We start from the raw sequence: 15068 nt of genomic DNA, 5'->3' as shown, positions 1-15068 counted from the left end.
GAAGCAATATGTTGACAAGGGCGTATGGATCTCCACATCTGTAGTGTAGATACTTATCTTTTCTTTTCCTTTAACAGTACATTCTATGTATCGTGGGGTAACACACACACGCACACGCATACGCATACGCACACGCACACTCACCCACATGCATACGCAAACTCACACACGCCTTTTCTTGCAGATGGAGGGTTTACATTAAAGTGCAGTTCTCAATTGTATTGATTACGTTATTATACTCAGTATACTCATGCCAATAATTGTTGTCACCCCCTTCAATGTTTTTTTAAAAAAAATTTATTGGAGAGAGGGTGTGGGTGTGGGGTGGGTGTGGGGTTGGCTTGGGGAGGGGGATGACAGCCATTATTGGCATGAGTATATTAGGACTAGTAAAGCATCATTTGCGTTGGGAAGAAGTCAAATCTCTGTAAAATGCTTTAACGTCGTGAGGTTTGCAAATATCAACCTCAATTTCCGTGTTTCCATTTTTCTCAATGACAGAGGAAGGGACGAGAACGACTATCTTGTGGCTTAAAATTGAACTCTTCGGGGTAGACGGGCCCATCAACCTGGACTAGCTGCACTTCTAAAAGCAATTGCAAGGCCTCGCTGTGCTCATAAATGGTGAAAGGTGATCCTCTGCTCCAGTTCTTCTCTGAATGTACAGTCCGCTGGTCAATGTCCATAAGCCTCTGTTCAACTTCGTCTCTGAAGCAGTAATACACTGATCAACGTTCTTCATCCTCTGTTCCAGTTTACCTCCGAAGGTAAAGCACACTGATCAACGTCCTTAACCTTCTATTCCAGTTCGTCCACGAAGGTAAAGCACACTGATCAAAGTTCTTAATCCTCAGTTCCAGTTTGTCTCTGAAGTCACTGTACGCTTATCTTGTGTTCCAGTTCGTCCATTAAGGTAAGGTACACTGATCAAAGTGCTTAATCCCCTGTTCCAGTTTGCCTCCGAAGGTACTGTAAGCTGATGAACGTCCTTAACCTTCTGATAAAGTTCGTCCACGAAAGTAAAGTACACTGATTAAAGTGCTTAATCATCTGTTCCAGTATGCCTCCGAAGGTACAGTAGGAAATGACAGATGTCGATTCCCTTAGGTGGGTCAGCCAGATCATCGCTATTCTTGAACACTTATCTGTGAGAAGAGGCGCTCCTCTTCTATATTTGTAATAACACAATTCATCGTTTACGAACATGATCACATAAATACGAGTTCCTTTTCTCGCCCTTATGCATACTTCTGGACAACGAAAAGCCCATTGTTTCAAAGACGCAGATACGTAACTGAGTTTTCAAAAATATTATATGATCGCAATTCAATCTCATACATTTGGACTTTCAGCAAAATATATTTATATGTATTAAACATATTAAAGTAAAACAGCATATTTCATATGAACATTTTTACATGAATATTTCGTTTAAAGTGAGAGAATACCACGTTTATACCATAATGTCTTTCTAAATCATCCACATTTTTGGTGCACGTATCACCGTACTTGACTAACTGCTCTTACTGACTGAGTTTGGTTTTACGCCGCTTTTAGCAATATTCCAGCAACATCACGGTTGGGGACACCAGAAATGGGGTTCACACATTGTACCCATGTGGGGATTCGAACCCGGGTCTTCGGCGTGACGAGCCAACGCTTTAACCACTAGGCTACCTCACCGCCCCCTTACTGCTCTTAAGGGACAAGGAGTTCACAACACGGAATATTCAGACACGCTTTTAAGATAGAAATGTATGGCTCACATATATTACTCATGCCAATAATGGTTGTCACCCCCTTCAATTTTTTTTTATTGGAGAGGGGTGTGGGGTGGGGCCCGGGAGGGGTGACAACTATAATTGGCATGAGTATGTTTAAAAATAGCTACATAAATATGCCTCTATATGCATGTAACCGTTGTGTGTAATTTACATATCTTGCCTTTATATGCATGCAAACGTTACATGTAATTATACACATATTGTTTACGTATTTATGCATGTAAATATTCGTATAATTTACATATCTTGCCTGTACATGCATGTAAATTATGCGTAATTTAAATGTTGTCTATATATGCATTTAAACGTTACGTGAAATTTACATATGTCGCCTATATATGCACGTAGACGTGACATTTTATTTACATATGTTGCTTGTGCATACATGTATATGTACGTTTAATTTACATATGTTGCCTCTATATGCATGTAACCGTTGTGTGTAATTTACATATGTTGCCTGTATATGCATGTAAACGTTACATTTAATATAATTTACATATGTTGCTTCTGTATGCCTGTAAATGTACGCTTAAATTTACATATGTTGCTTGTGCATACATGTAAATGTACGTTTAATTTATATGTTGCCTCTATATACATGTAACCGTTATGTGTAATTTACATATATTGCTTATATATGCATATAAATGTACGTTTAATTTACATATGTTGCCTCTATATGCATGTAAAAGTTATGTTTAATTTGCATATGCCACCCATGTATGCATGTAAACGTTAAGTGTAATTTTGTGGCAAAAACGCGTCTCTGGTTATCAACCTAATCTATGAGCTTTCATGAACGTTCCCAACGACGATCACAAAACAAAAATCAAGTATGTACGTTGAATTCAGTAGTTTGTCTTGCAAATTAATGAATTATCTATCTAATTAAGCACAATTTAATAACATTCATTAAAATGCAAATTACAACTACAATGCAAACGCAAATAACGTACAAATAACAAACGATAATATAGGCAATGTCATGCAAGTCTACATTTTAATCCAAATGAGAAAACCGAGCTGCAGATATATCTAATTGAAACATACTCGCCTCTGTGAGTTCGTTATAACCATAGTTAACTGCTTGATCTTTGATCCGTGAAGATCCGGGTTAGAATTGGTCTTCAGTAACCCATGATTGTCGTAAGAGGCGACTAACGGGATCGGGTGGTCAGGCTCGCTGACTTGGTTGACACATGTCATCGGTTCCCAATTGTGCAGATCGATGCTTATGCTGTTGATCCCTGGATTGTCTGTGGTCCAGGCTCGATTACTTACAGACCGCCGCCATATAGCTGGAATATTGCTGATCGTTGCGTAAAACTAAACTCACTCACTCAATTGATCTGTATTTCAGCTATTACTGTCGCTTTGTCGATGTACCGGAGGATGTTGAGTATGCCCCATCAGATGGGCAAATGAAGCCAACAGAACAGCAAATATCCATATCCCAGAGCGATTGTGGGTGAAGATCCTCTTCCGCACCTGCATGGATACCTGCTGTTCTGGAACTAGTATGAGTGAGTGAGCTTAGTTTTACGCCGCGTTAGCAATATTTCAGCAATATTTCAGCACTGTCATGGCGAGGGACACCCGAAATGGGCTTCACATATCGTACCCATGTGGGGAATAATGGAACCCGGGTCTGAGTGACGAACGAACGCTTTAACCACTAGGCTACGCCAGCGCCCCTTCTGAAACTAGGACACCTTTGGTCATCAATAACATTTTGAGTGGAGGCCCCGACTCGCTCACAATGAGAGTATGTGTTAACATTGAAACATGTCACATAAAATAAGGAACTTCTGTCATGTTTGATCATACTCTTTTTCTATCATTTTCACACATTTCAGTCATTTGTTAGATGACTGGAATCAAACATACCTATTAGATGGAATTGCAGGTTCATGATTGGCAACTCTATTGTGATGAGGTCAACGAATCATTGACTACTTTCATGGTTGTAATTCAGTAATATTTTACTCGCGCTTCAGTCGAGTCCACCTATATCTGTGTCGGATTAAGAGAGTTCAGTAAACAAGTGATGGACCAGAAATTCCAGTAACACGATGGTGGAATTACTCAAATTCTGTTTCACTATAAACGATTTGTTAAACATATTAAACAATGTTTCTTATTCTTGTGTCCCTATCCATAAAGCGTTCGTAATGTTACGGCCTGTCGTATCTGTACAGTTTATCGTAGGCTTAATAAAGTTGTAGCCCCTCGAACGTTTTGTGGATCGGGACCCAGGTGATCTTGAATACACAATGTCATTTAGAAAGTGGTCAAATGTAACATATTTGGGACTACATTTCCTTTATAAAGTACAGATACTAGTACTGTTGTACCCAACAAATATAAGGGATGTAAAATGAATCAAAGCGTGTTGTGTTGTACATGGTCAATGTGACATTCGTGTCTATGCCACGCTTTGTCAGGTTTGTTTTGAGGTCAGTCATGCGCATCAAGTCTCGTTCTATTCCTTTGTTGTGAATGAAACATGACTCAACCACTGCACACAAGCCCACAGAAAAAGGAGGTAACATTTGTAGTGAAGGATCAAGATGCAAATCCACGCATGTGCTAAGTTCACATTCTTTCTGCTACGTACTACCCTCGTCCACGCTGCAGGCATTTCCTTGCAGGGGGCTGGGTGTTGTTGTGTGGGTGTGTGGCTGAGACAGTGTTTCTTACTGGTATTACAGTCCTCTTCGGGATTCCGGGGGGATTTCCCAATAACTCACTCGTATCCTAGTCGTACAAGGCAACTGAATGATTCGGATGTTACCAAGATGACTGTCGGACACAATCGAACAAATACTTGATTTCTTTATCTAGCGAGTGATGTAAATATTAACTAACCGTTTGGTAGGACAAAACGATTGTTCATGGGTTGATGTTTGTTGAGATACACATTATTTGATATATGATCTCTGTAAATCGTTGAGATATCATCGAAAACATGCAAACTAGAGATAAATATATTATTCTTAATATACCGTATATTCTCTAATAAGCGCTGGATCTCTTATAAGCGCCGGGGGTAAAGTAGTTCACAACCAATAACGGTAATTACACCCAGTAAGCGCAATAAACGGCGGGCTACGGTATGCTATGTATTATAGTACGAGGACTTCCTATCAGTCACATAACTACGCCTTACTCGTGTGAGCGTAAAATAATAAATATTCTCCAGTTTCATTCCAAGTGTGTTCTTAGCTGCAGTAGTTTGGTGAAATTTATCTGTGGCGAGAGGGAGTGTGAATCCAGCCGGGGTACCATGCAGGTATCAGAAGTACCGTTAGTCGTGGTCAATTGTGTGGTTGGAATAAATATTATTCACCAACTTCTAAAATACCTCTGAAACAGATCAATTGTGTGGTTGTCTATCCCGGGTTACTGCTGATCGCTAACCCCTTTTTATATTGTATATGTCAATTGATAGTTTAATATTTTACATATTCTCAAACTTGTTTTTGAACTATGCGATAATATAGTTACCATACTGTCCTTCGACAATAGCCTTACATAAAAGTTTACATATATTTATTTTTATTGCATTATTTTCTGTCATCACGTAAATTTCTAACTCACTCACTCATCCATTTCATCCATTTCATCACATTTATTAATTGTATTATTGTAAATAGCCATATATTAACCATTAGATACTAGTTTTAAATCTTAATTTGTAATATTCTCTATATTTTGTCTGCCCTTTGTTGACAGAGTTAATAGCAGTATAATTCATTGTTTTGTATAACTTGTGGCTGATAAACTGCCGATGTGACTTAAAATATTAAGGCACTCACACTCACCGTACTGCCGTTCCGTTTAATCGCGTCTAGCTACAAACTATTGAGATACACTACAGGTGTGTTAGGTGTTTTGTTTGTTGTCTACCGCCACACTCAGCAATATTTCAGCAATATATCAACAGTCTGAAAATAAACGAGTCTGGACCAAACAATCCAATGATGAACGATCTACACAAATGGGATACGATGGCATGTGTCAAACAAGTCACCGAGCCTGACCCCCCGATCCCGTTAGTCGCCTCTTACGACAAGCATGGGTTGCTTAAGACCAATTCTAACCCGGATCTTGATGTGATAGAATAGTCAAATGCTATCATGTCAATGGTACTAAGGAATTAGTGGAGTGGGAGAAAGGTAAGGGAACAGAATAAAACTTGAACGTGAGACATAAGTCTGTGTTCACTTATATATGTGTGTATGGTGCACCGTCCCGACACGAGTTACCTCCCTTCCATGCTGCTCGGAAGCTATTCAGTCCCTAGGCTGCGTGTCCGTTTACTTTATTCATGCGAAATCAGCTTCTCAATCTTTTCTTGAATCTACGGAACTACTGATGTCTAAAGTAGCGCAGAAGTAGCTGTTGTGTCAATATGCTTTAGACATCTGCAAAGATATTTCACGATAGCAGTGCAACGCCAGTTAGTTGACGCAAAAAGAAGGGTGGTATCTCGGCACGTCATATCCATACGGGGCATTCAACACTTAGCCTCGACACTACCTGACAAAAACAGACTTCACAGCGTAAACTAGGTCGTCTGACAATACCGCATTACACCCCAACGAACTGGGTCATTCATATCCGGGACGATCCATACCCGTCACTCGGGTATTACCCATTCGTTGTCAGTAGTTCTGCTGCATAATAGTGACTAGTTGAGTCTCCCGTCCCTCTCTCAACGCGTTAGGTGACTGGAGGTATGTGTAAGAATGTGACAGTCAGATGACATGGCTACATACTGACATACTGAAGCGGTACAAGTTGACAAACGAACAACCAAGAGTCGTGGCTTCGCATTTCTTCAAGACCTGTATGTATGAGTCGAATATACTGTAGTGGACATTTAGATCTATTTATTAATCGTCTTGTGTCTCGTGAAGAACGTGGGTCCACGGTTACTCTCAAAAGAACATGTAGTAAACAGTGTGAATACAGATGATTGTATTATCAAGATGTCGGACGCAAAGGTTCATATAGTGACATGCTCGAACTTTGAATGTGAAACAGAGTATGCTCGTATGTGTGTCGATTTGGAGACCCGGGGGGTCGTGTGCGTCATGGAAGGGAGAGGGGATTATGGCATCGGATCTACTTTTGTGGAGAAGTTCAAGGAAATGGTGGAAAGTACTCTTGTTACTATAATACATCTCTGTCCTGACATGATCGGCCGTCTGACGAATTTAACTGACGTTTTACAGGGTCACCAGCGTCAGAAATATTTATTCATTCACGTCAAATCCACGCCGAAAGAAATCCCGGTGGTTTACAAAGAAGTTACTAAGATGCTCTTAGTAAATGACTCATACTATAAGAAGATCATAGACAAGATTTTGGAGATTGTGCAACAGCCTATCTGTGCGTCGTCTGCTACTGAACTCACCTACGCTTCTGCTACAGAACTGTCGTCTGCTACAAAAGAGGATGACGACTTATATTCGGACACTGGGATTAGTCCTTATTTCAACCCACCGCTGACAGAGCGTGACGTGTTTGTCAGCCACGTAGAAGATCAGCAATGTAGAGATACAGGTGTTTACTTTTTGTCCAGCAAGATACAATGCAAGCCTCACCATCTCCTGAAATGTGAGTATACACAATCAATCAATCAGTCAAACAATCAATTAACCCATTAATCAATAAACCAACCAACCATCTGCCAATCAGTGGATTTGGGAGTACCATGTTTTAGATTAAGACATTAAATTCCAAGTCGTTATATTTTCTATGATACTTACATATCTCGGAACTCCATATTTCACACCCCTTTTACGAAAAAGGACATACTGAAGGGTTTACGTTTTTCGCGCATATATCGAAAGATAACAGTCACACCTTGGCGCAGCGTTGCTCAGTCCACTTAACAATGCCTTTACTCAAATAAAAGCTGGTAATGATGACGATCAAATGTATCTATAACTAATTTCAACAGATCTATTGCTTAATTTCAAGCTGTATTTACTTTAAGTCATTTTTCCATGTCATTTGTCTGCAATGAAAAACGAAGTGGTGACAATGCTAACCTTATCTAACACCAGTTTGCAGTGAGGAAAGTTTTTTTCATTACATTGTACACAGTTTTAATATATCTATACCTGGATATTATAGTATTAAATACGTCACTGTTTGCATCATAGTTCCAATGTTGTCTTCAGAGACGAGGTTTCCAAACATTATCGAAAGGTTTATTGAAACCCATGAGGGCACAGAGAAGTGTCATATCAGATAGCAGATGAACCGCATACACGTAAACAAAATAACGGGACCGTTATAACATAACAAACACCCACAATGAAAGCCATACTTTCTTGTATGCGTTGACAAACTTACTTTGTCGTAGCCACTTCAGCTTGATAACAGTGTAACAATCCACGTCACAAATATCGTAACAATACGCAATACAATATTACTGTTATCCATTAAATTAGTTTTGTACCAGGAAAGGCTGGAGCCTTCAGTTGTTGGCTATCTATAGCCGGTGTTTTATATTGTGCTTCTTCAATTAACATGTTTTAGATTTACATTCTAGTTTTATATTCATATCTGTGATACTCTAGGATTTTTACTGTCCATCGTCGACATATTTTACTTTTTAAAATGTTGTCATTTATATTGTAAAAATTGTTTTCGTCACGATATGATTGAGATATTGCCGATGTGACGTTAAGTACTAACTCACTCACTCACTCACTTACTGGAGCCTTTGAATATCGCTCAACATGAAAGGAAAGATGACTATCGGAAAGTTAAAACCATACCTGGAGCTGGGTTTTTTTAAGGACAACCCCATTTTAATCTTTCAAAAACATTGTGTCCAGATATTTAAGCTGGCACTATTTACAATCTACTTAGAGCTTACACGTGTGTGACCATTCAGTATTTAGTTTGAACCCTTGGCATCACGTATGAATAAGTGAAAACATTAGAATAATTTATGCATCTATGGGGGGTGGGCAGTGTGTCCAAAACACGCTCTTTTAGTTAACATGAAGCGGGGAGTCACTTTAACAACCGCTTGTGGTTTCAAATTGCCTTTTTATACACTTTAATATCTGTGTTTGATTCTAGTGGACCTCTGCCTAACACACAAAATGTTTCTTGCATAGTCTGTTTCCTGACGTTTGTGATGCATTTATTGCAGATTTTGCGTTTGTGGGGGTACCAAGATAAATAGTCAACCAAAGGGATCGTGAAGCTGGAACATAGCAAATCCATTTTGCTTCAGGTTGACAGATAATATGTCGAAAAATAAAACATAAAAACAGCTGCATTTATATCATTTTCTAGGTGAGGCTGACTATACTATTTTAACGCAACTATTACACAATAAATCTTTCTCTTTAACGTTCTGTTATATGAACCGTTACATTGTGCTGGATTATTCCCTCTGCTCTAGAAGCACCCAGATGAGTCTTCACTCTCCAATTCTTCACATAATAACTAGCTCAACACTGTCCTTTACGGAATGTTAATAACAGAACTCCGAACTTGCCAACTTTGTAAAGGCCCAGCGATTGCTGACGAATTTCACTATATTTTTAGATGTAAGGCATTCGCTGTCGAACGAGACCTTTATATTCCCCATAAATTCAATACGTTTCCAAATTTCTATACTTTTCAACCATTATTTAATTTGTCAATCCTAAAAAAGCTTTCCAGATTTATATCTATCATCAACTCAACACTCAAGAAACTTAATCGAATATAACCCAAATTAACCTTGTTTTTGCATTCATAAATTGTATGTATTGTCTTCTCTTGTACAAACGATGGTGGTTGAACGAGAATAAAGGAATTTAATTGAACAGAACCAAGTTAGTACAATAACAACACTGTTTTACAATGAATACACTGTCACATAAGGCATGAGGTAAATTTTACGTCACATCGGCAATTTTTCGGCCAATTTGTGACGAGAAACATTTGGTTCAACTATAAGAAATATCTGTCGCAAAGGACAGTAAAACATTAGCAAGTTATCACAATTTGAATCTAAAAACTAACCATTTCAAATGATAAAAGACTTTATTCAACACAAAGATCAATATTACATGTAATACCAGTAAAATACGAGCTATATACCACCAGTCACCAAAGCCAGATTACCTTACTGGGGATCATGGAGACTTACAGTACTTTGGCGTCCTGCATGAACCCCGGCAGGACACATAAGGCAGCCATGATACCATGTTCATCTCACACTTCGTTCCATTCGTATTCCGCTCAAACGCGAAGCGTCTCTTCTTCATCATCCACAGGTTGTTGACTTACCCGTAAAAACATTTCTGTGTATACCATCTCAAACCCGCCCTGAAATAATATTCCGACATGAAAGATCATTATGGCTTCTAATTTCAGACAGACACGCGCGCAGCGCTCTCACACACGCACGAACGAACGCACGCGCGCGCACACACATACACACACACACTACTCCAACCCCGCTGTGGCATAATATACTCTTATCCTTGTTTAAAAATAGGTCATCTCGACCTTTGTTCATCTTCATGTATCAACAAATTGTTTCCCCAACAAAGCAACATCATTAATCAATATACTATTACCAAGTGATTTCATTGAATAAAGTAAGACCCCGTGGTCCCTAGTATGGTGATCTACTTCAGTTGTTGGCTATCTATAACCTGTTTTTATGTTGTATTGTATTAATGGTAAGAAGGTTTTAGATTTACAAACTAGTTTTATATTCATACCTGTGATCTTCCAGTGGTTTCTACTGTCCTTTGTTGTCCGGTTCTTATAATTCAACTCATGTATTTATCTTGTGCATTGTATTTTGAATGTTAACACTGTCTAACACCAGTTTGCAGTGAGGGAAGTTTTTTCATTACATTGTACGCAGTTTTAATACAGCTATACATGGATATTATAGTATTAAATACGTCACTGTTTGCATCATAGTTCCAAAATAAACAAAAAAACATGACCGTTTAAAAATGACGAACACCCACATTGAAGGCGATGTTTTCATGTATGCGTTGATGCACACTTCCTTGGTCGCAAGGATTGTTACAGGCTCACTGACTGGGTTGACACATGTCATCGCATCCCAGTTGCGTAGATTGATGTTCATGCTGTTCATCCCTGGATTGTCTGGTCCAGATCCGATTATTTACAGACCGCCGCCATATAGCTGGAATATTGCTGAGTGCGGCATAAAACTAAACTCGCTCACTCACTTGAACGCAACTATTACATAATGAATCTCTTCAACGTTCTGTTATATGATCCGTTACATTGTGCTGGATTATTCCCGCTGTTCTAGAAGCACCAAGATGAGTCTTCACTCCATGTCTTCACATAATAACTAGCACAACACTGCCCTTTCCGAAATCTTAATGGTGTCAGGACGGGAAAGCCACATTTCAAAAATGACTATTGCCGGGAAGGCCACATTTCAATTACAAGGCTGTAGCCGGTAAAGCCACATTTCCAACATATTAATTAATTAATGGATTACCGTAACCGGTAAAAGAGTGTCTCCATGTATAATATTGTTTTCACAAGAAACGAATAATCTTTCAATTACAACACTGTTTTACGGTGAATACACTGTCACATAAGGCAGTCATGTAGTTAGACTGATATGTTCATCACAACCTTCGTTAATCGACCCGTGAAGATCCGGGGTAGAATAGGTCTTCAGCAACCCATGCTTGCCACAAAAGGCGATATGCTTGTCGTAAGAGGCGACTAACGGGATCGGGTGGTCAGGCTCGCTGACTTGGTTGACACATGTCATCAGTTCCCAATTGCGCAGATCGATGCTCATGCTGTTGATCACTGGATTGTTTGGTCCAGACTCGATTATTTACAGACCGCCGCCATATAGCTGGAATATTGCTGAGTGCGGCGTAAAACTTGATTCACTCACATGGGACTCGACAAGCATGAGATAATTACTGAAGATCAATTCTAACCCGGATCTTCACGGGTAAAATTAACCTGTGAAGCAAATGGGTTAAGAATATTTATCATAAATGGTTAGGTACATGAACATGGGCGGATCCAGGAATTTTGAAGCGGGGTGGGGTTGGGGTTGGAGTTGGGGCTTGGGGTTGGGGTCGAACCCCACATTGGCTCCCCCAGCGCAAATTAAATCTTCAATGTGGTCTTATGTCATTTTCAAAGGTGGGGGTTCGAACCCCTGACCCCCACCCCCTAGATCCGCCAATGATGACACCCTGAATACCGCGGATTTATAGCATATTTAAATATCTTTCAATGTGAGTATTGCAGCAACAAAAAAAGTAGTCGACATTAAAAAAACGTATATTGTATTCACATATGACGTCTATGTATCCGCGAATCTTACGTGACATTTATATTTGCTTCACCACAATGATATCGTCGGCAGCCAGGAGCTATCGCGCTACACGTAATGATATTACACCTATCATGAAGAATGCATGCTGAAACACATGGTCACAACCTAGATGATAACAACCGAGATTATATATTATGACGAACCGTTGAAGCTCGTCACAAGAGCTCGAGGTGTGGAAAGTCTGCTTTTCCGAGAAGCGAGTTCTTTTCAGAAAGTTACAAACGGTTTCTTAGAAAACACATTGCTCTAATTATTGCATGGCTGCACAAGTGGCCACCCATCGTGTCTATACAGTATACTGATTCTATAAGAATGCAAGCTGAAAAACATGATCACAACCGAGATATGGCGAACTTTCCAAGCTCGTCATAACAGCTCGACGTGTGGAAAGTCCGCCTTTCCGAGAAGCGAGTTCTTTTCTCAGAAATTTAAAAGCGGTTTCTTAGAAAACACGTTGCTCTAGTTATAACATAGCTGCACCCGTCACCGCCTTTCGTCTCTATACAGTATATTGATTCTATATATTAAAAACTAAATCAACAAACAATGTTTACATACTAAATATAAAGTAAGCAATTTGAAGATCTGGTGTTCTGTTATCCCTTACCGATTTCACAAACAGTAGCATGTTTATTAAACTGTATTATCATACATAAAGATACGTTTCTTAGATCTCATGCGCTTATCTGTCAGTTGTGTCAACACTTGGTCCAATCAATACGCTGGATTTACTTCCCAGTTTAACGTCAGTCATTTAGTCGGTTTGTTGTTTACCGCCGCACTCAGCAGTATTTCAGCTATATGGTGGCGGTCTGTAATCGAGTATGGATCAAACAATCCAGTGATCAACAGCATGAGCATAGATCTACGCAACTGGGATACGATGACACGTTTCATCCAAGTCAAAGAGACTGACCACCCGATCCCGTTAGTTACTGAAGACCAATTCTAACCCGGATCTTCACGGGTCTAGTTACTCTATGGTGACATAATCTAAAACTAAACAAAACCTTAAGTGTAATACTATAAAACCAACCGTGCCATATGTGTTGTTAAATGGACGTTAGATGATTGAGCGGTTATTTATGCTTCATAATGTCACTACAGAAAAAAACTGCTCGAAAATGCATTTCAAATTGTTTCTTTCAGATAGATTGTGGTGTCAGCACTAATTTCAGAGTGAGTGAGTGAGTTAAGATTGATAGTCATATCGGCAATATTTCAACCATATCGTGACTAAAACAAGTTTTCAATTCACCATAAATACATGTAAATTATAAACAGCCTGTCAACGAAGGACAGTAAAAACAACTAGAATATCACAGTTATGAATATAAAACTGGTGTGTAAATCTTAAATATTTAACCAACAGAAGACAATAACACGTCACAATTTAATTCTGGACTCTCAAAAGTCCAGAAACTCTCAGCACTGTGGACACTTTCTGACAATGGATTCGACAAAATTAAACATGCAGTTGTTATGAATATATGCTAAGGGTGAAAAAATGAAACAATTATTTTTTCGAAAACTCAAAATTTAAACAGTGGCCCATGGGCGAGAATGTTTAATTTCGCTCAGAATTCATGTTTTAGAGATTGTAAATGAATGTGTGTATGCTTAAAAGGATCATGACAGAAATTTCAACTCATTTTGACTTAATTCGGCTAATTGAGAGCGATATTAAAAATTCTCGCCCATGGGCGAAAAACATGTTGGCTCATGGGCGAGAATATTTACTTTTACTCAAAATACATGTTTTTCCAAGTTTTGAAGATTGTAAATGAATGAGTGTATGTTTATAAGCACCATGACACAAAATTTCAACTCATTTTGACTTAATTCGGCTAACTGAGAGCGATAGAATACAATATAAAAACAGGCTATAGATTGCCAACAGCTGACGGTAGATCACCAAACTAGGGACCATGTCACTAATTTCAGATTTTCATCATTACGAGATCAAAACGCATGGCTATTTTCTGAAGAAGAAAATTATTGGGCAACGTAGTTTTATGGTGATATTGTGTGATTTAGATGTAATCATCAAACAAAAATGTCTAAGTTTTAAATATGCGGTAATAAGCAATTGTCTTTCCATACGACACGGTCCCTTTCACTTTGGATTCCGTCTCCGCAAGTGACAAGTTGTCACAGTGGACAGTGAGTCAGGAACCAACCAAGTTTGGACCAAAGCTTATATCATTTTTAAAGGTGGATTATCGCCCTTTTGGACCAGTACATCACCCATTTCCGTACACAATGATCAAAAACTGTTTTTAGCGAGGCTTTAGTTCCATTGGAGGATGAGTGAAAGTGTTTTGGTCACATTCCTTATGAGTAATTTCAACGCAAGGATAGACACGACAATATTTACACCTGGCACATTGCTAACGAGCTATAATGAACATAAATTCAAAGCACATCTAAAATGTAACAAAAGTGAAGTAAAGGAGAAATACTCAGAAAAACACAAAGATGACAGTCCACACTGTAACACAAACAAACCTCCATAGATGGAATAACGCAGCTGGGTATAATTGATCAAATCATTACCAATTTATTATTATTTAAAAAACAAAAAAAACAACTAAATATAACATTAATTAATACTAAACTATACTCAGCTTTACTCAGTATGTATTTACTTTTGCCAAATGTATGTATTATGGGCCTTGGGCCGAATAATCCCTGTCTGTCTGTCTGTCTGTCTGTCTGTCATTATCAAACTTGTCATGCATAACTCATTGTAATTAACAATACCATATATCACACGTACAATTAATTCAAGTGAATTCCTGGAAACACATTTGGTCTTTTAGATAGATTTAAAGCACCTTGTTTTCCTCTTGTCTGTTTTTCGTGCTTTTAATTCCTAATATGTTTTCTCATTAATC

At 38.7% G+C, this 15068-nt stretch overlaps 1 protein-coding gene across 5 annotated transcripts in view; it reads left to right on the top strand.

Moving 5' to 3' along the window:
• The first annotated feature begins 6381 nt into the window (after positions 1-6381).
• LOC124272612 overlaps positions 6382-15068 on the top strand; it is a 138189-nt gene continuing 129502 nt past the window's right edge. For 2 of the 5 annotated variants that reach the window (XR_006897370.1, XM_046707811.1), the window contains exon 1: positions 6387-7412. Coding sequence is in view for 3 of the 5 variants with exons in the window: in XM_046707811.1 (XP_046563767.1) it covers positions 6782-7412 (631 nt within the window). In the remaining 2 variants the exon portion in view is untranslated. Of the gene's footprint in view, positions 7413-15068 lie in introns of all 5 variants that reach the window. The other 3 variants (XM_046707813.1, XM_046707812.1, XR_006897369.1) reach the window with 3 other exon arrangements.

The sequence above is a fragment of the Haliotis rubra genome, unplaced genomic scaffold, assembly GCF_003918875.1.
Source record: "Haliotis rubra isolate DU_JTF1 unplaced genomic scaffold, ASM391887v1 Scf171, whole genome shotgun sequence".
Lineage (NCBI taxonomy): Eukaryota > Metazoa > Mollusca > Gastropoda > Lepetellida > Haliotidae > Haliotis > Haliotis rubra.
Note: the sequence above shows the minus strand (reverse complement) of the source record. Positions and strands in the feature narration are given on the sequence as shown.